Source organism: Zingiber officinale, chromosome 6A (genome assembly GCF_018446385.1).
Source record: "Zingiber officinale cultivar Zhangliang chromosome 6A, Zo_v1.1, whole genome shotgun sequence".
In the NCBI taxonomy this organism is placed as follows: domain Eukaryota; kingdom Viridiplantae; phylum Streptophyta; class Magnoliopsida; order Zingiberales; family Zingiberaceae; genus Zingiber; species Zingiber officinale.
This window is the reverse complement of record NC_055997.1, coordinates 12,338,186-12,358,887: the sequence shown is the minus strand read 5'-3', so window position 1 is coordinate 12,358,887 and position 20,702 is coordinate 12,338,186. Positions and strand designations below refer to the sequence as shown.

The 20,702-nt window shown below is 38.3% G+C and overlaps 1 protein-coding gene and 1 pseudogene across 1 annotated transcript; both read right to left on the bottom strand.

The window, feature by feature from the left end:
- On the bottom strand, window positions 1-7,730 carry LOC121994618 (annotated as a pseudogene).
- An 8,264-nt stretch (window positions 7,731-15,994) lies between these two features.
- On the bottom strand, window positions 15,995-20,464 carry LOC121995833 (chorismate synthase 1, chloroplastic-like). Its single transcript, XM_042549608.1, has 13 exons — window positions 20,188-20,464; window positions 19,150-19,300; window positions 18,985-19,061; window positions 18,819-18,877; window positions 18,566-18,649; window positions 18,343-18,435; window positions 17,776-17,856; window positions 17,564-17,695; window positions 17,315-17,417; window positions 17,100-17,194; window positions 16,943-17,008; window positions 16,575-16,659; window positions 15,995-16,295 (listed from the first exon to the last, which is right to left on the bottom strand). Exons 1-13 carry the CDS (start codon window positions 20,345-20,347, stop codon window positions 16,150-16,152), a joined length of 1,332 nt encoding a protein of 443 aa, XP_042405542.1. The 5' UTR covers window positions 20,348-20,464; the 3' UTR covers window positions 15,995-16,149.
- Window positions 20,465-20,702: the final 238 nt, after the last annotated feature.

Sequence of the window (20,702 nt, the reverse complement as noted above, 5' to 3'; positions counted from 1 at the left end):
TTAGTGACTTTTCTTGTACAAGGTGATAATATTAGAATCCTCAAAGGGCAAGTAACCTGCAAGCAGCACAAATAGGATGACTCCACAAGACCATAAATCTGCAGTTGCTCCGTCATAGCCTCTATCATTGAGAACCTAATACGAAGAGCAAAATTATTTTAGACAAGTATCAGATTTGATCTTCAAACTAGTTCAAAACATATCGTCACGAGATAGTTATCTCGACCTCTGGAGCAACATAATTTGGAGTGCCACAAGTGGTATGAAGTAAGCCATCATCCTGGAACAAACATTAAAAAAATTTGAAGCTTAATTGGATGATTATAAATCGAAAAATATTAAGAAATTATCCACTGATCAAAATGAAGTTTACCCTGACTTGCTGTGATAATGCACTTAATCCGAAGTTTGAAACTTTCAAGTTACCGTAAGCATCGAGTAGTAAATTTTCTGGCCGCAGAAATGCATTTAACATAATTAATATTGCTCAAAGACTTGAATAATTCATCGTCATAAGGATGTGTGTGGTTAGTCTACTTTCAGATTGCGATGGTAAACTCCCCTGCTATGGCAGTAATCAACCGCATTGATAAGTTGTTGGAAATATCTTCGTGCTTCATCTTCCCTCATACGACCATGGTTTACCTACATGATATATCAGACTAGAGTGAGAAGTATATGAATGGTGATAATTTGAAATTCTAAGAAAAATCAAAGTTTTGAGATAAGTTTTAAGCTAATAAGTTTTAACATGATCTCAAAAAGGTTCTATGTTTGAATTCATTGGTGTTGGTAGTATATACTCTTTATCAATTCGCGTTATGAGACAACAGTATATTCCTTATGGCTTGAGCATGTATGTTCTTTCTAGAGAAGAAAATTGTCATAAGGAAATTGATGCATCAAAATTTGCACTTACTATTTTGTCGAAAAGCTCTCCCCCTTAGCAAATTCTAGTATAATGAAAATCTTAGATTTGCTTCCCATCACCTGGAATAGGGGAAAACATTAATCAGCTAAGTGAATGAACATTTCTTAAAGAAGAAATTGACAGAAAGTGTTTATTCCTGCATCTATGTGTGTGTGTTTATTGCCTAGTTCTTGTAAGTGTGAATCAATTGAGAGATCAATGCATGGACAGCAAGACTCTAGTTGATGATTACCGACCAAACTACAGTACATGTCACTAGATGATAACTAAAATGAATTGTGAAATAGACATCACGAGGGACAAGGAAAGCATCACAATGCCACTCTTTCAACTAGGATAGTGTTACCAAAATTATCACATAGTGAGACTAGAAATAAGGTTGAAAGCAAAATTAGACCTCATAGATGCAAACAACATTAGGATGCTTTATTAACTTCATAGTAGCTACTTCTCGCTTGATCTGCACAAAGAATTTACTGTTAGTAAACTTGAAATATGTCAAGAGACGATCGAGGAAGACTTAACAAAGCTACTTCTATGGTGGCAAGAAACAAAAATATTCAGAAAAAAAAAGATAATATTAGTGCATTTTAAGTTTTCAAATGCATCTGCCTATACATGCAGGACTCAATTGTTTGAAATCAGCACAAAGGCTCCAATGTCATCATGCATTCACACACATTGGGATTAGGTTACTGCAAAAATAGTTTTGCAGATGTTATATAGAAATAAAACAAACTTAGCGCATAAGGAAGTAAAAAATTTTAGGAAAATTTAGCCACCTGTTCGACTAATTTGTGTTTGAGAACTTTCTCCTTGTCAAGAATCTTAATGGCAATGGGTTCTCCAGTTTCGATATTCCTTGCAAACTTGACCTTGGCAAATGTTCCTTCCCCGATCGTGCGTCCTAGCTCATATTTACCGACTCTCCGTTTGATCTTAGTTGTATTCATTCCTTGTCTCTCCTTAAGAGTTATGCTTTCTGCTATGTTTGTCGATGCTTGATCTTAATTCAAAAAAGTCCTAATTCCACAACTCAATTTATTCTGCAAAAAATTCTTGGATCAAAGCATGCACAGCATAAAAAAGGCAGAGCTGAAGACATAGCATCAGCATTTAAAAAGAAGACAAGAAGATTTTGCAAGATACCAAGTATAGCAACAAAAAATAGCACAAATGATAGTAAATGAAGGATATATTGTTGTGAAACAACAGGAACCTGATAAAATGGCACAGAGCTAAAGCAGATCTTACAAAAGACCAAAAACCAGTAAGATCTTGTCAAATAGAAGAAGAAAGCTTGATCTTTGTGGTTGGTACAACCTGATTCAACAAGGGAAAAAGCAATAATGTTGGAGCGAATGATCGAGCAAAGCCAAAAAAAAAAAAGAAGTAGAGAATCCAGAAACAGAGAAACTAAAGTAATATAGTACGTACAACTTCGCTTGTCACAATTTTAGCAATTTCTTCATCTTCCTCCAAGAAAGATGTACCGGTAAAGAACAAGAACAGCTATCTACCGATCTTCTTCTATATATATAAAAAAAAAAAATTGAATTTTTGGCACCAGCAAATGCTGGGCAGAAGGGAACGCGCAGTAGAGCATGCTCCCGACCACTACAGCGTATCCTTATCCCTTCATCTGGAGCTCTGACTTGGAAAGAAACCCCAGGGCGATTGGGGGAAGAAGAGCCAGGGAGACGGCGATTCCTGAAGGCCGCGCCATGTTCCGGAAATCTAAGAACTGGAACAAACAACACCACAGAAAAATAATCGCATACCCTAAAATCCCACCAGCTGCGGCATCCCTACGGAAAAGAATACTGAGCGCAGAAGAAGAGCCCGGAGGCGGGAGGGGCGGGAGGGGATGGAGGGGAAGAGGTAGGTGCGGTGGGATCGATCTATCGTGGTCGATCACCTCAGCACCGGGATCTGCCGCTTGAGAGGAGGAGTTGGATGGAGGACGGCGTGAGATTTTAGACGAGAACTAGGGTGTTTAAGGAGTTGGGAGAAGGGTTTGGGAGGGATTTAATCGGAAGATAGGTGGGCGAGTGAAATTAGGGGTTTTCTACTCCTTACTTGATCTAACGGTTTATATTAATTTAGATTTAGATGAGAGTTTGACAATAGACAACGTTTTTTAAAAATCGTTGTAAAAAAATACTAATAGACAACGCTTTTTAAGAAGCGTTGTCTTTGACCCATAAAAATCACTAATAGACAACGATTTTTTAAAAAGCGTTGTCTATTAATAAGAAAATAATGAAATAGACAACGCTTTTCACTAAAAGCGTTGTTAAAAAAAAAAAGACAACGCTTTTAAAAAAAAACGTTGTCTTTTAAGTGTTGTAGAATCTCATTTTTCTTGTAGTGCGGCTTAACATCCCTCGAACGCCGCGCACGTTCTTCTCGTCCACCGGTGTACTCTTCCGCAGCTCTCTCGTCCTTCGGACGCATCGAGCCCGTCGGCTCCCATCCCGTGCCGTCCTTCTCGCTAGCTGCGTCTTCTGCTCGACTTCCTGCGCTCCTAAGCTCCTGCACACTTAGACACATGAGTCAAACACAAAGCAGGACCTAACCAACTTGGTTGATCACATCAAAACACTTGCGGGGTCCAACACAAGGTTCTGATCGTACAGGACACCGGAGCGGCGAAATTTTGACCGAGCGTCCAACCCGCTCGACCTAGCAGTACACTCCCTCTGATATCCATTGACATCCTTTTGGGAGTTGGTGCCTCTGACACCAGGCATGGACAGCCGGAAGATCGTACAGTGAAAGCTTCCACTATCACTTCAGAGATATGCTCGGTCCATTAAGGTATTGTATCAGGGACATTTTACTGACAAGTATTTTCAGGAAAAACTTTGGGAAGCGTGCTCGCCTCGGGGAGCATGCACGCGCGTTACAGGAGCTCTATATAAAATGGGGTCCAAGCTTTAGTAGAGGTACGCAATACGCGAGACACTATACTCTCTAATGTTCATTTTTACTTCGCCTTCTACTTCATCGCCGGTGACTGACTTGAGTGTTGGAGGCCCAACGTCGAGGACCCCTTCCCTACCTTGGTACTGACGTAGTTTGTGGTGTAGGTCCAAGCAGAATCAACGGATGGTCAACGAGAACGCCACATCCTCAATTTTCCATCTCTTCGACTTTCGGACAAGATCAATCAGCATTAGCAAGAAACAATTCGTATTGTCATGTTTGTGCCATCAGTTGATCCAACAACATCAAAGCCGCCATCGCTTCCAAGTTCCACCATTGGAACCGCTGTAAGATTAGATCATATTCAGATGTGATACCGAAAGATCAACAACACGTTTGGTTTACGAGCATATTTACGCCATTCAGGGTAAACATTTTAAGAATGAGAATCATGCATGCTAAAATTCCTTTAGTAATGAGAGTATCTCAAATCCGTGGGCAACATCCAATTAATGAGAATATCTCACATTTGTGGGCCAAGGTTTTATTCCTCTCTTCTAGTATTCACTTTCTCCCTTATTGGAGATTGACTTGAGCATTAAAGTGACTGAGCAGGGTAACTCACTTTCCCGTCGATTCAGCCTTCTTCCTCTTCTTTCCCAAAGATTCCATGATTCAATGGACATAAAAATTAGCTCACCAATGACTTATTTACTATAGATCTCAGACACGTACAACACTTATTCACACAGATGTGTAGGTGCAGCGGAGGCCGGCAAGAGGGGGGTGAATTACCTGTAAATAAAAATTATACCCATCTTGTGCTTTCAACTCAACTAGTGCAATAGTAAATAAAATGATAAAGCAATAAAGAAATAAGAAGACAGGAATTTAACCTGGTTACAACCAAGAGGGTTGTTAATCCAGGACAGTAAGAAGAGCGCAGTAGAAAAATCTCCTTTGCTGAAGGCGGAGAAGCCTTTTACACACTAACGACTCAGAACTATTGCTAGGAAGTTGTTACAGAGTTGAATGAATAATCGATATTGAATTCCTAGCTCTAGGGGCCTTTAAATAGCCTCTGAAAATCTGATTTCGAGGGTCCAAGGTGCCTCCAACAGGGGTCCAAGGCGCCTCCATCGAGTGGGTGGATAAAACTTTATCCAAAAGCTCAACGTTCAATTCTACCGGGTCTGAGATACCTTCAAAAGGGGTTGAAGGCGCCCTCAAGCTGGAGGCGCCTCCAAGCCTGATGGAGGCGCCTCCAAGCTGGCTGGCAGCTTTTCCAGCTTGGTTGCTTCTTTGCTTCGTCTTCCGAAGTTTCGTTCTTTTGGGTGATTCCGGCCAACCGAAATAGGGCTCACCCAAACTCAATTTCCGGCCTTCTCCTTGAGCAGGCTTCCGTCTGGCTTCTCATCCCTCGAACGCCGCGCACGTTCTTCTCGTCCACCGGAGTACTCTTCCGCAGCTCTCTCGTCCTTCGGACGCACCGAGCCCGTCGACTCCCTTCTCGTGCCGTCCTTCTCGCTAGTTGCGTCTTCCGCTCGACTTCCTGCGCTCCTAAGCTCCTGCACACTCAGACACAGGGATCAAACACAAAGCAGAACCTAACAAACTTGGTTGATCACATCAAAATACCCACGAGGACCAACAAGATGTTCTATAAATGAAACGCAAGTCGATGCGAGGAAAATTTTTGATTACATGGAACATAATGAACTTTTGTTGATAAGGCAGTTGGGTATGCATCAGTGAATTGCTTTTATATGTATGGTCTAAATAGCTATTTTATTGCCTTTTTTTTTCTCTAATTCTTGTCACTTTTCCAATTTTCATCATGTATACAAATTCACAAAGTCGTTCATTAAGGTACCTGTTGCGCAAAGAGGAGGCAACACCTCTCAACCTCTAACATACAGAAGAAGAGGAAAAGAGAAAAGAGATCATGCGGAGCAAAAAGACAAAGACGTACAAAAGGAGAGTAAGAACGAGAAAGGAGAAGAAGAAGAGAAAGAAGAAGAGTTACCATGATTCAGCGACGTGCCTACTCCATAAAAACGGCCGAAGCTTTATTAGAATTATTTCTACACGAGAATATCATCTGATGATTCTTGTGATTGTTATTGTACAATAGGTTTACAATGATCTCTATAAATAATGCATAACTCCCAGATCCGATAAAATCGTAACAGAATTCTGTTATGAAAAATCACAATAGAATTCTGTTATGAAAAATCATAACAGAATTCTGTTATGATAAATCGTAATAAAATTCTGTTTGTATAAAATCACAATATAATTTTATTATGAAAAATCTTAACAGATTTTTCTTCTATGACATCTATCACATTGACCTTTATCTAAATATGAGTCCACCCGTCAACAATCTCCACCTTGGCGAATATTTATCCCCTCAAAGAATACGAGTATCTGAACAAAATTCCACCTAGATCTATGGGTATGGGTTTCCTTCTTCTAGCATCTAGAGATATGGATCAAATTCAATCAATGCTTGAACTTTTATGTGGTCATTGACTTTGTCAGCATATCTGCAACATTGTCTGCAGTGTAAACCTTCTCAAGTTGAATTTCCTTAAAAGCAATCAACTCTCTGATCTTATGAAACCTTACATCAATGCGCTTGATTCTTGCATGATACACCTGATTCTTCACCAAATATATAGCACTTTGACTATCGCATAACAACTTGACTCCACTTTGCTGAACACTTAGTCCTCAGACTAACCCTATAAGCCATAAAGCTTCCTTTGCTGCTTCAGCTGCTGTCATGTATTCAGACTCCATAGTAGACAATACAATAATAGATTGTATCTTAGATTTCCAACAAATAGATTCTCCTGCCATAGTGAACACGCATCCTTTAATAGACATCCTATTATTTAAATCTCCTGTATAGTCCGCATTTATGTACCCAGCAACTGAAGGATCTTCCGGTTGTCTATTGAACATAATATCATAATCAGTTGTATTTCTCAAGTATCTAAAAATCCATTTCACTGCATCCCAATGTTGTCGACAAAGATTTGAAAGAAACTTGCCTACTATACTAACTGTTTGCGCCAAATCTAGTCTCGTGTATATCATGACATACATCAGACAACCAACTGCACTGGTATAAGGAACTTTTGACATCTCTTGGATCTCGTCATTGATCTTTGGACACCGTGTACTGGATAACTTGAAGTGATGCGCTAGGGATGTGCTCACCGACATTTCATTCTTCATATTGAACCTATCTAGTACCTTCTCCACATAGCTGTGTTAAGACAACCATAATCTCACTGCAGCTCTATCCTTGTGAATCTCCATCCTAAGAATCTTCTTGGCCTCTCCCAAATCTTTCATGTCAAATTCTTTCCTCAGTAGTCTCTTCAATTTATCAACCTCTTTTATTTTCTTCGCAACAATGAGTATGCCATCTATATATAGTAGTAAGAAAATCAATGATTCATCTTTAAGGCTCTTCAAATATATGTAGTAGTCATACTTGCATCTTCTATATCTGTTTTGAATCATGTATGAATTGAAACATTTGTAGCATTGCCTAGGAGATTATTTCAATTCATAAAGCGATTTCTTCAACTTGTAAACTAACCGCTCTTGTCCGGGCTAACTAAATCCCTTAGGTTGTGACATAAAAATCTACTCCAAATTTCCATGAAAAAATGTCATTTTCACATCCAGTTGCTCTAGCTGCAAATCGTGATGTGCCATCAAAGTCAACACTACTCTAATTGACGTATGTCTTACCAGTAGAGAGAAAATTTTCTTCATAGTCAATCCCCTTTCTCTGTGAATACTCCTTTACTACCAACCGATCCTTGAACTTTACTTCTTCTCCCTCCGACATTGTCTTTTTTCTTCTTGAATATTCACTTGCACCCTATAGCTTTCTCTCATTTAGAAAGTTCCACTAGATCCCACATTTGGTTCTTATGCAATGACTCCATCTCCTTTGCCATAACACCCGTCTATCTGTCCTTCTCAAAGCTGTGTATAGTCTTCTAAAAAGATGTAGGGTCTCCGCTACTAGTGATAAGCATATAAGATACTAAGTCTTCGAATCCATATATGGTGGTTGGTTTTACAACTCGTCTCGTTCTACCACCAGCTATAGTGCGATGCTGCATGTGCTCTGAGCTAGAATCATCAGAGTCATGAGTCTCTAGCTCCACCTGCATAACATCTTTCTCCATGTTGCTTTGTAGTGTTTCCTTTCCTTCTTCCTGAGTATGTTGTAGCATAGTTTTCTCGTCAAACACCGCATCTCTGTTGATCACCACATTGTTTTCCTTAGGATTCCAAAGCTTGAAGCCATTAACTCCTTTCTGATACCCCCAAAAAATACAATGCTTTGACTTTGACTTCACATCCAACTTTGATCTTTCCTCATTAGATATGTGCATGTAGGCTAGACATCCAAAAACTCGAAGATGAGAGTAGTCTACTTGATTCCCTGTCTATACTTCCTCTGATACTTTGCCTTCTAATACTACCCTTGATGATCTATTAATGAGATAACATATCATGTTAACCACTTCCGCCTAGAAATTCTTTGCAAGCCCTGCATTCAACTTGAGACATCTTATTTTCTCGATGATTGTCCTGTTCAACCTTTTCGCTACCCCGTTCTGCTGAGGTGTCTTGCGAACCAAAAAATATCTCAGTCTCATTGTCTGACCTAAGACATTTAATCTTTCTTCCGGTCTGATTCTCCACTTTAGTTTTTCACAATTTAAACTTTGTAAAAGTTTTCTACTTGTGACGTGATGCGGTGATGATGAGGGGCCCCACCCTGCGGAGGATAGCGGTCACAGTGGAGGTCAAAGTTAAGGCAGTCAACGCGTAGATAGCATCGATCGGCCAGGAGAGCACGCCAGATCGGGGGGAGAAGGTCCCGGTCTGATCCCACCTTCGACACGGGGAGGTCAAATAATCGACGTCTAATGGAGTATCGACCGTCAAACGGAATTAGAAATGGTGTCCAGGATTGGCAATAGGTCTCAGGATTGGTAGAGCGGAACTTCAATCACACGGACGAGACGCATGAACAATGGAGTTATATCCGAGCGGACGAGACGCACGAACAGCGGAGTTAGAGCTGAGCGGACGGGATATAAGGACAATGAAGTTCCTGCCGAGTGGTCAATCCTCTCAGCCTAGCAGTACGCTCCCTCTGATATTCATGACATCCTTTTGGGAGTTGGTGTCATCGACACCGGGCATGGACAACTAGAAGATCATACGGCGGAAGCTTCCATTGTCACTTCAGAGATATGCTCAGCACGTTAAGGTACTGTGTCAGGGATACTTTATTAAAAAGTCTTTTCAGGAAAAACTTTGGGAAGCATGCTCGCCTGGGGGCGCGTGCACGTGCACTACAGAAGCTCTATATAAAGGAGGGTTCAAGGATCAGCGGAGGTACGCAATACACGATAGACACTATTCTCGCTACTCTTCATTTTGCTCCGCCTTCTACTTCATCGCCAGTGATTGACTTGAGTATTGGAGGGCCAACGCCGGGGATCCCTTCCCTAGCTCGGCACTGACGTAATCTGTGTTGTAAGTTCAAGTAGAGTCCATAGGAAGTCAGCGGGAGCACCACATCCCTAGCTTTCCATCTCATCGACTTTCGGACGGGATCATGACGCATAAAGTATACTCAGACCTTTCGTGAGAAATCATCAATAAAACTCACAAAATACAAGTGCCCTCTACGTGATGCTATACTGGCTAGTCCGAGAGATCCGTATATACGTAGTCCAGAACCACATCCCTAGCTTTCCATCTCATCGACTTTCGGACGGGATCATGATGCGTAAAGTTGTTGGAGTGTATACTGAAAGCCTAAGTTTTTGTAAACATTTATTTGGAATAAAAAATCACATTTGATCAAATTATCTACATTTGTTTGTAGTTGTTCAATTAATTTATATTGTAGATAACATAGTATGTGGTGTCACATGCAGAAGATGATGTTATCAGTACCTTATAAATTATAAACAGTAGCTCACGACCAAAATGGAAAGGAACAAACCATTAGAAGGTCGTAGTGTAATTAGGTATTAGTTTATCTTGACTATATAATTACACTAGTACACTCAGAGTGTATTGAGTAGGACCATTTGAGGTCGTTTCTTTTATACTAACTTTATAAAGGAACAAAAACCTCGGTTATTATGGAAGTGTGTGTTCTTAATCCTAATATAATAACAAGTACATATATTTGATATTTATTTCTTTAATTTATCAATGGGTGAGATTTAGTTCGATGAATCAATAAACCCGATAAGTTGGGAAATGATATCACTTATAGTGTGTGATGTTGATTATAGAAGGAAACTGTGTCCTAGAGATACTAGGTTGATAATGTCCCCAAGAGGAACTCATAAGGATTGTCATGTTAAACCCTGCAGGTGGACTTAGTCCGACATGACGATAAGGTTGAGTGGTACTACTCTTGGACTAAGATATTAATTAAATGAGTTGTCAGTAACTCACTTAATTAGTGGACATTCGATATCTTAAACACAGGGAGACTAACACACTCATAATAAGAATGAGCCCAAAAATGTAATTTGGGATTGGTGCGGTAGTTCAATAATAGTTCTCTAGTGGAATGAATTATTATTGATAAAATTAAGTTGTGTGTTCGGGGCGAACACGAGATGCTTAATTTTATCGGGAGACCAAAACCAATTCCTCCTCTCGGTCCCTATCGTAGCCTCTTATTTATAGAGTACTATACCCACCTATACCCACCTTCTATACCCACCTAAAGGGGGCCGGCCAAGCTAGCTTGGAATCAAGCTAGGGCCGGCCTAAGCATGGTTTAGGGTGGCCGGCCCTAGCTTGAACCCAAGCTAGAGGGGCCGGCCATAATTAAATTAAAAAGAATATTAATTTTAATTTTTATTATGTGGAAGATATAATTTATTAAAGAGAATTAAAATTAAAATATCTCTCTTGAAAAGGATCTACAAAAGATTAAAGAAAGAGATTAAATCTCTTTCTTTATTTGTAGATTGGAGAAATATTTTATTTTCTCTTTAAAAATTATTCACATGTTGAAAAATTAAAATTATAGAAATTTCTTTTTATTAACTATGAAGGGATTATTGAAGAGAAATTTTATTATTAAAATTTCCGGAAACAAATTAGGAAGTTTTAATTTGTTGATTGAAACTTGTCTAATTTGCTTCTCTTTGATGTGGCCGGCCAAGACATGTTGTTTTAAGAAATTTTGTTTAATTTTTCTTAATTAATTCATGTCAAGGAAAATTAAGGAAATTTTATTATAATTAAATTTCCTAAATTACCAAGGCCAAGGAATATAAAAGAAGGGGAGGGGGTGCCTTCATGAGACACAACTTCTATTATTTCTCTTCCTCTTTTCCTTGGTGTTGTGGCCGGCCAACCTCTTTTCTTCTCTTCCTCTTTGTGGTGGCCGAATCATCCCTATTGCTTGGAGATCTTGTGGAGGCCGGATACTACTTGGAGAAGAAGAAGAAGAAGGAGAGAAAGCTTGCATCCCTTGGAGCTTGGTTGGTGATTTGTTCTTCATCCTTGGTAAAGCTTCTTTGTTGTGGCCGAACCTAGCTAGGAGGAGAAGAAGGTGGTTGGTGGTTTCTCATCTCGGAAGATCGTTGCCCACATAACGTTCGAGGTTAGAAGAGGAATACGGTAGAAGATCAAGAGGTCTTTCTAGAAGGTATAACTAGTAATTTTTCCTTTCCGCATCATACTAGTTATTTATGGAAATAATACCAAATACAAGAGGTTTACGATTCTAGTATTTCGAATATGTTTTTCGATGTTGTGTTCTTTTGTTTTATTTTTCCTTGTGATTTGATTATTCTTTTCGGTTAACCTAAAGTTATTTTAGGAAATTAAATATTAGCTTTCCATAAAAGGTTTTGTCTAGTCGGTGGTGGTTGCTCCCATATCTAAGAAGGCCGTGTGCCTCCCCACGTTAGTACTGGGAACCAATTATGGAAATTAATATTTAATGAAATTAATAACTTAAGGTGATTTGGGTCGAACGTGTTAAGTTCCGCAGGAGACCCAAGTCAAAACCTAAAAGAACGAATAGATTAAGTTTTGGATCAAACGTGTTAAGTTCCGCAGGCGATCCAAAATTTAATTTAAAAGAACACATGGTAGCTAGGAAAAAGTTTAGACCTTTGTACAAATTTTTTGTACAGTGGAACCTCTAGGTTTTCCGAGTAGCAACCAACAAAAGTATACTCAGACCTTTCGTGAGAAATCATCAGTAAAACTCACAAAATACAAGTGCCCTCCACGTGATGCTATACTGGCTGGTCCGAGAGATCCGTATATACGTAGTCCAGAACCCCCTCCGTGTTGTTTGTTGCCGTCTTGAATTGTACTTTGCTCTGTTTCCTAAGAAAATAGAATTTATAAAATTCAAGTTTGCACGTCTTGACACCCTTCAACAAATTTCTCTTGTGAAGTTCTAGCATCCACGTTCACCCATATGCCCCAGCCACATATGCCATAAGACAGTATTGTCTAATTCAGATTTCACCAAGGCGACTTCACCTACAACTGTAGTCCTTATCAACTTATAGATGTTTCCTACTACCTTTTGTCCTTTCATTACTGTCAGAGCTCCCACCCTGCCTACTCCATCGTGGTTCGGTGACGTGCCTACTCCACAAAAACGACCAAAGGTTTATTAGAATTCTCTCTACACAAGAGAATCACATCTAATGATTCTTGTAATTGTTGTTGTACAATATATTTACAATGATCTCTATAAATAATGTATAAATCCGAGACCCAATAAAATCGTAATAAAATTTTATTATGAAAAATCTTAACAGAATTCTGTTATGAAAAATTAAAAAAAATTCTGTTATATAAAATTACAATAGAATTTTTTACGAAAAATCTTAATAAAATTTTTTTCATAATATATCTATCACATTGGCTTCATTAAATATGAGTCACCCGTGAACCGTATCTTTCCCAAATCAACCTCATTGTTTCATAATTCTTTCAACAGGACACTAAGAAAGCCACGCCATCAATCCTTCAACGCATGTCTCATTGCTTGTCTAATCCAAATTACTCAGCAAAAGAGATGAAGTGAAGAATCCAGAAAAAGAGTTTGACACTAAACAATGTCTAAGCAACAACGTTGAAAAGGATATTGCCCTTCACGAATTGACACACTTGATATAATATGTTTCCAATTGATATAAAATGACAAGTTAGATGTCTATCCTTTTTCATACCGGTTAAATATACAATTTCTAACATTATGGAACTCGCTATTCTTAAATATGGGCATAAGACACTTTAGCATGTGATGACTTGTTCACATGAAGTTTAGGATACAGTAGACCTTTCTTAGAGTTTTATTGTAGTTTGGTTTTCGTAAAAATAAAAAAAAATAAAAAAATATAGAAAAATATGTAGGGTGGTGAAGTTTCACTTGTGCTTCTCCATCAAGTTGAAATAGGAGTCTCTTGAATGATTAAGATCTTAAGAAGAGCTTAATTGCATCTCAACATCTATGAATTTTGTTTTATTTTACATATTCTTACTAACTTAAATTTTTGTCGAATAGTCAAGCACTTTAATCAATCTTTTTTGTTAGCTTGTGTTTAAATTGATTGAGTCCACGCAAGGCATTCAATTTATTATTTTGTCATTTTTATCTCGTGCAATGTTCGGTATTAGAATCACTATCAAAATAACATGTCAATCAAAATTAAGGTGACCTAACGTACAATGAGAGGGACGCAATTCTCCACGTTTTATGAACTCAACTAGATTATTAAAATGGTATTATGGGTTGATGTAGGTTGCATTAATAATTAGATTTTGATATATAATAAATAGGTTAAAGTTAGATGTATTATTTATTTAATCTTTCTACTAAATGTGTATGAGTTGACTGATCTGAAGGATCTAATACCAGGTTGAAATCAAGATAGGTCCGTGGGACCCTATAGCTAGGTCTGTGGGGCCCGATATTGGGTGGAAAGTCCGATTGAGTCTACGGAACCTGATAATTGGTCGAAATCCAGTTGGGTCCGCGAGACCAAACAACTGGCGGAAGGACCTTATGGGTCAAAAGTAAGTCAAGCGACTGCAAGTGATAAATGAAGGTAAGCAACTAGAGAAGAGATTCAGTGAGGACGTGTTCTCGGTTGACGGAACTGTAGGCGTCAGTCTAACTTAGGTCTATTTGAGAAACTTAAGCTGAGACCTTGATTAGATCATGGTCTTGGGAAGATAGAATTACTATTCCTATTTTATTAATGTTGTGTTAACTCTATTTTACAAGAAAACATATTTTCTGTTGCCTGGACTATCCCTTTTTGCAAGGAAGAAGCTGTTGGAAAAAGGGAGTCCGGGCGCTGGAAAGGGATCCGGACACTTGGACTCTGGGGTGTCCGGACCAACTCACTCGGGCAGGTGCCGCAGGCACTAGGGCGGTCTGGGTACCCGGAGTTGGTCCAGACGCCCGGACTAGAAAACTTATTCAGGAGGTGAGTTGGAGCGTGTCAATTAGCTGAGCCAGGTCAGCATGGTACAGGCGCCCGGAAGGGTTCCAAACGCTCCGAATGAGCCTATATAAGAGACTTCGACCAGCAGCTTCAGAACAACATCGACTACAACTTTCATATTCAAGTGCAGCTCCGAAAGATTGTTCCGAAGTTCGAAAAACGAGAGACTTCGGCTGCGTTTGGTACGCGCGTTTTCTATTTTTATTTTCTGAAAAACGCGCGTTTTCTAGAAAATAGAAAACGACTTTTTGTCATTTTATGTTTTTCTAGAAAACGCTAGCTATTTTTTTAGAAAATAAGCACGAAAAATACAAACCAAACACCATTTTTCAGAAAACGCGCGTTTTCCAGAAAATGAAAATGAAAAATACTCGTACCAAACACACCCTTCATTTTTCTTTCTGTTTGTTGATAATAAGTTTTATTTTTCAGTTTTTATACTCAATCTTTGTAATCTATTTATGAAATGATAGTGATTATCCAACGAAAGTGATCAATAATTACGGGCCTTGGAGTAGAAATCGTCACAGGCTTCGAACCAAATAAAATTTGGCATTGTTAGCGTTGTCATTTTGTTTCCCTTTTCCATTGTGTAACTCATTTTAACTCATGATTTTCAACGAACACTATTCACACTCCTCTAACGACTTTACGATCCTACATTATGTTTATCTCAGACGTCCCTTATAGTTTGTCCTAGATTATGTCAAGTGAGATAAATCATAGGATGACTAAGAGGTGTAAAGAATTTTTTTCTGAGAATATGTGTCCATTCAAATTGATCTCTATGTCATTATAATAAATTTATCACTCCCTAACTAAAGACCGTACACATGATTCCTCAAAAGAGTAATCATTCTGTTCAATCTATTGGCATCTTAGTCTTATCTTGCTGTCGTACTCTATACCCTCGATGATCGAAAACCACAAGGTGGTGTTATGCTCTTCAAGTGTTTAACCTAATCAACATCATCATCACTAGCATGCATGCAACCCTAAATTAATTGGTGCCCTAGAGATTTGGAGGTGATTGCTTTCATGTGTTGGTCCGATTTATTCAGGTGCCACTGTCCAAGCAGTAGGGTCTATCTTTTGTCTCCTAGGGCATGCACACATGCATTGCACGTTCATCATCGAGCCATATTACATTCGATATTCAAATTTTACAATCCAACTAATTTTAATTTTAAGATAGATAGTTTATAGGGACCGATCTAAAAATTAAAATTTAAATGGATTTGAACTTAATATAATAACTTAGTACACGAAGTTTCTTTCTTTGTTCTATTTCCCTTCTTAGGTGATGGCATTGGAGCTTGGAGTTTATGGGATTAGGGTGAACTCAATAAGCCCAGGGCTCTTCAAGTCAGAGATAACTAAGTGGTTGATCGAAAAGGAGTGGCTTGGAAAGGTGGCAGAGAAGACAATGCCTCTGAGGACATTCAGCACCGTGAACCGGCTGTGACTTCGGCAACCCGCTACCTGATCAGCGATGCATCAGAGTACGTGACTGGGAATGTATTCGTGGTGGACACCGGCGCAACCCTTCCCGGCATCCCCATCTTCTCCTGCCTTTTATGTAACACTAAAAATATATTAATAGAAGTTGCATCATACAAGTGCCTTGTTGCATCTACAACAGTAGAGGACACATCTGCAATCGTTGCAACAACATTTATTGCCACCATTTTGAACTGGAAATCGAAGGAAATGGAATGAACTCAATTTCTATGGAGTGACCAGAGATCCATTTGGATCTTGAACAATTTGTTGCTGAAGAGCAGCATTGGCAGGAAACAATCCGCATTGTGATGTTTGCGCCATCAGTTGATCCAACAGCACCAAAGCTGCCATCGCTTCCACCATTGGAACCGCTGTAAGATCGAAGATCATATTCAGATGTGATAGCCAAAGATCAACAACACGTTTGGTTTGCTAGAATATTTGTCATTCAGGGTAAAAATTTTAAGAATGAGAATCATGCATGATAAAATTCCTTTAGTAAATCTCAAAAACACTTGCATGTTAAGAACTCAGTCTCTTCCAAAGCAAATTTTTTTCTAAATCAAAATCTAAGTATAAATTCATTATCTCTAACCCGCGTTAATTCTATTCCAAAAAAGAGACAAAGAAGGGATAGAACTGAGGCCAACCTCGAGGCACCACACAAGGGTCATGGCGCCCTCTTGCGATAAGCTCAGTTTCATGTCGATCTCTTGTCACTGTTTGCTGCTTTTTCTGTTTGATGAATAATTGCCAATAAGGATCATGATAGAATTGAGAAACACATAATATGGAAATTAGAAAATTGGACATGCGTTGAGGATTTCAATAGTCAACTATGAATCCAAAATGGTAATAGAAAAAAGCTTTTTTGCCAAAATTTAATAAATAGTAATTGTTGAACCCTTCCTGCATGGAAAATATTAGTTTCGCCATTCTTCCCAGTTAGCATCATGGAAGAATTCATCTTCTAGTTTGATGGATGTTAAAGGGAAATATGGTACGTAATGTAGCTTACCGCAATAGTAGAAGTTGGTTTAAAAGCTATTCTCAAGTAAATGGTTTCTCCATTTGATATTCCTCCCTGTACAGAGGAATCGTTATCATTAAACCTTAATTGTTCTAATAGCAATTTTCATATGAATAAAATGAGTAACAAAGATTAAAGGATAAACCTGTACACCCCCAGACCGGTTTGTTCGTGTCCGCATATTGCCATGCTCATCCATGAAGAACTCATCATTATGCTCACTTCCAGTCAAGAAAGTTCCTAAACATAGTTCGATGACAATTACAGAAAGAAAAATGTAGATTATAATGAATATTCTGAACAATTTACATAATATACGAAGAACCTCAGCTACACTACTCCAGGTTAACAGATACTGACCTGCAAAACCACTGCCAATTTCAAATCCCTTCGTTGCAGGGAGAGACAACATAGCTTTTGCCAAATCAGCTTCCAATTTATCAAAGACTGGACATCCAAGCCCCTGAGACAATGGAAGAAATGCAATTGAAAACGTTCAGTAAAAAGTAGTTTTTCATATGGTCCACTCAATGCAGGCTGTTATAAACCATTTCGGAGAAGAATCTATATAAATAATAGCAAAGAATCTGAACAAAGTGAAATAATTACTCGTGGAACATTTCGAGCAATGCATGTCACTATGCCTCCAACAGAGTCTCCCTTAACTCGAACTTCATCGATGGCTTCAATCATCTTTTGAGCATAATCTGGATCCGGACATCTGACGATGTTACTCTCAATCTGGTAAGTTATGAGCATAATAAGATCAATTGTCCATAAGAAAATGGAAAATTAATTAGAATAATTGAGTAATCACAGACTTGATCAAGGGTCACTGTCTCATGATCAACAACACCTTCAGGAAGCACAACTTTATGAACTTGAGAAACATATGCCAAAATCTGGAAAGATATAGAAGATTCGGAGTTAAACAGATAAACAGCCAAGGCCAATGGCACACTAAATGAAACTCAAAGATTCTAGTTAACTTAAATTAACTAAATTGAAGCACGAATATTCAATTATTTGAATATTGCTATATGCTGAATAACAGAGGAACTATGTGACAGACAACGACGACACAAAAGATAAGACAACCTATGTGACTCTGTTGCTAAAATATTATTAAAAAATTAAAGAAAAGGCTCTACATTGGAACTTTTAAACCAAAACTTAGTCAACAGTCATGCATAGACAGGATAGTTATAACGTGCATCTCCAATTCAATATCAAGTTCAATAAGCATGGCATTAGAGGATTGTGAGAGTAATTCCTTTTGGGGCCAGAGGAATTATGAGTGTATTTATGGTTATCTAATGGAAACACAAAACACCATATCAGAAATTTATATTACAACATTGTCAAAATAAAACAATGAATAAACCCACCTCAGTTCCTGCATACATCTTAAGAATCTTCTTTGCAATAGCTCCTGCAGCAACCCTACCAATAGTCTCTCTTGCTGATGATCTGCCACCTCCCTGTAATTCCACAAGGAAAAAACAACAACATGAATTTTTGGATAATATTTTCATGATTATGATGTGAAAAATAATAATAAACTTCACTCTAAGATGATACATGATGGAAATAAAAGGGACTATCAGAAACCTGTATCGCTCTCAAACCATATTTGAAGTCATATGTTGCATCCGCATGAGAAGGCCTATATGCTAATGACATTTCACTATAATCCTGCAAAAGGGCAGAAGTTAGCATCAACATGGCTAGACCATCAGAAAATTAACATTTAACACGTGTAATAAACTCATAGCACATTAGAAGGCTCATCAAGAAATAAATATATTGAAAATTTAGGCATTTGTCATAGTTTCGTTGTTAATAGAGACTATATGGTACTCACATGTCCTCTTTGATCTGTATTTGGGACAGATATACAAATTGAAGTCCCAGTTGTCATTCCTGCAACAAAAGTTTGCATCAACAAACAAGATCACTATTGAGAGGAAGGATATGCTATATGACAGTAAATATGAAACAGATATGGAACAACAGAAAATGTGCCCTACCATCATATATTCCTGAGAGAATACGACAAGTATCAGTTTCTTTTCTCGGAGTGGTTATCCTGCTTTGACCTGGTCTCCTACAGAATAAACCATAAATGTTAAGACTAAATCAAATATCCACACAAATGAATTAATGAATAGATTGGATGCGTATGAAGCAAAAACCTTCTATCAAGTTCAAATTGCAAATCCTCCTCAGAGAGAGGAATCCTTGGGGGGCATCCACTAATAACGCAACCAACACCTCCTCCATGAGATTCGCCATAGGTTGAAACTTCAAAGTGCTTTCCAAATTTATCTCCGCCAGCTCGTACCTCTGATTCTCAGGATATGGAAATTCAAACATAAGCAAATCATGCATACAAACGTGCACATAGTAGCCCATTTTAATAATGGGAAACAAGAAATCTTCTAAGATTATGTAATATATAACCAAAATATGCATCATAAGGATTTGGATAATACAGGTTAAATACGTCTAATCAGTATAAGTAATTCTAAAATGTAGAACACAATGTTATACTAATGTAAATAGGAAAAAAAATCAAAAAGTGGAAAAGAATTACATTGTAGTAAAAACAACGATGAAGTTGCAATGCAAAATGTGTGAATTCTAATAAAAGATAGATAATCAGGCATAAAAACAGAAATGATTTTTGGAGAAATATTCCCCAATGAGATTAGCGACCAATATGAATATGAAGGTCCTACTGCCAAGCAATGAGTTCATCCTTGACTTATTCGTGGGCAAAAACTTAGTCACATGACAGTCAACAGCCTAGTTTTATGTTTACTTTCAAATACACCTATACTATTAGTTGTACTAAACTATCATGGTATTGCATCTCCTGCATGTTCTTATCTGTAATATGCAAGCTAACATGCAAATTTACATACAGTTTCAGCTTGGATAATGAAGGGTCAAGGCCAGTCTATCCACATGCTACACCTACCAATTTCACCTTTTATTAAAATGAAAAAAAGGAGAAATCTACTGCAATTCACTATTGAGTTTGAGAAAAGGAGAGAACAAATCTCAATTGCTCCCCTATATTTGTACGTTCTTTGAGTTTTAATCTATTTGGAAGGCTTCCTCTACCTTTTCCAACTAAAAAGGGAAGAATCACGCGATAGGAGAGCGCAAGGTCGCATTTTTCTCTCCAAGTGACGTTAGAGAAGCGGAGGAAGGTTGAAAGGACTCACCGAGCCTCTTGTGAGTGAGGTAACTCCGGCGGCGAATGGAAATTTGGGTGGCGGCGGAGGAGGAGAAAGGACGGCGGAGGCCGGAGACTTGTCGGAGGCCGATGCCGCAAACGTCATCGGCGCGCTTTAACCCGACGACGAAGGAATCCGAGGAAGCCATCGCTCGATCGATCGCTTCTCGCGGTCGCTCTGAATCGGATCGGATCGGATCGGAGATATGAACTGGGGATTTATTGAACGGAAGAAGACCTACCTACCGCCTCTCCCACCAACCGCATATCTACCACGCCAAAATGGGGAAATATTTAAAATTTAAATTAAAAAAAATGAAAAACAATCATTAAATTTTTATCAGTTTGATTGAAGATGTCTTTTATTTTCTGTTATTATCAAAAATAAATTTCATAATAAAAATAGAAAAATGGTACTCTATTTATTATTCATTCAAAAATCTTATTCTAGTCTTAATATAGTTTTTTTATTAAAATAAATTTATTTGTAATTAAATTATATTA

Excerpts from the sequence above, each read along its gene's own strand:
- LOC121995833 (XM_042549608.1), bottom strand. The coding sequence starts at position 20,347 with ATGGCTTCCTCGGATTCCTTCGTCGTCGGGTTAAAGCGCGCCGATGAC. Across the intron at positions 17,696-17,775 it reads AGACAGTGACCCTTGATCAA|ATTGAGAGTAACATCGTCAG; the intron begins GTCTGTGATTAC and ends ATAACTTACCAG. Across the intron at positions 17,195-17,314 it reads AATTGGCAGTGGTTTTGCAG|GAACTTTCTTGACTGGAAGT; the intron begins GTCAGTATCTGT and ends AACTATGTTTAG.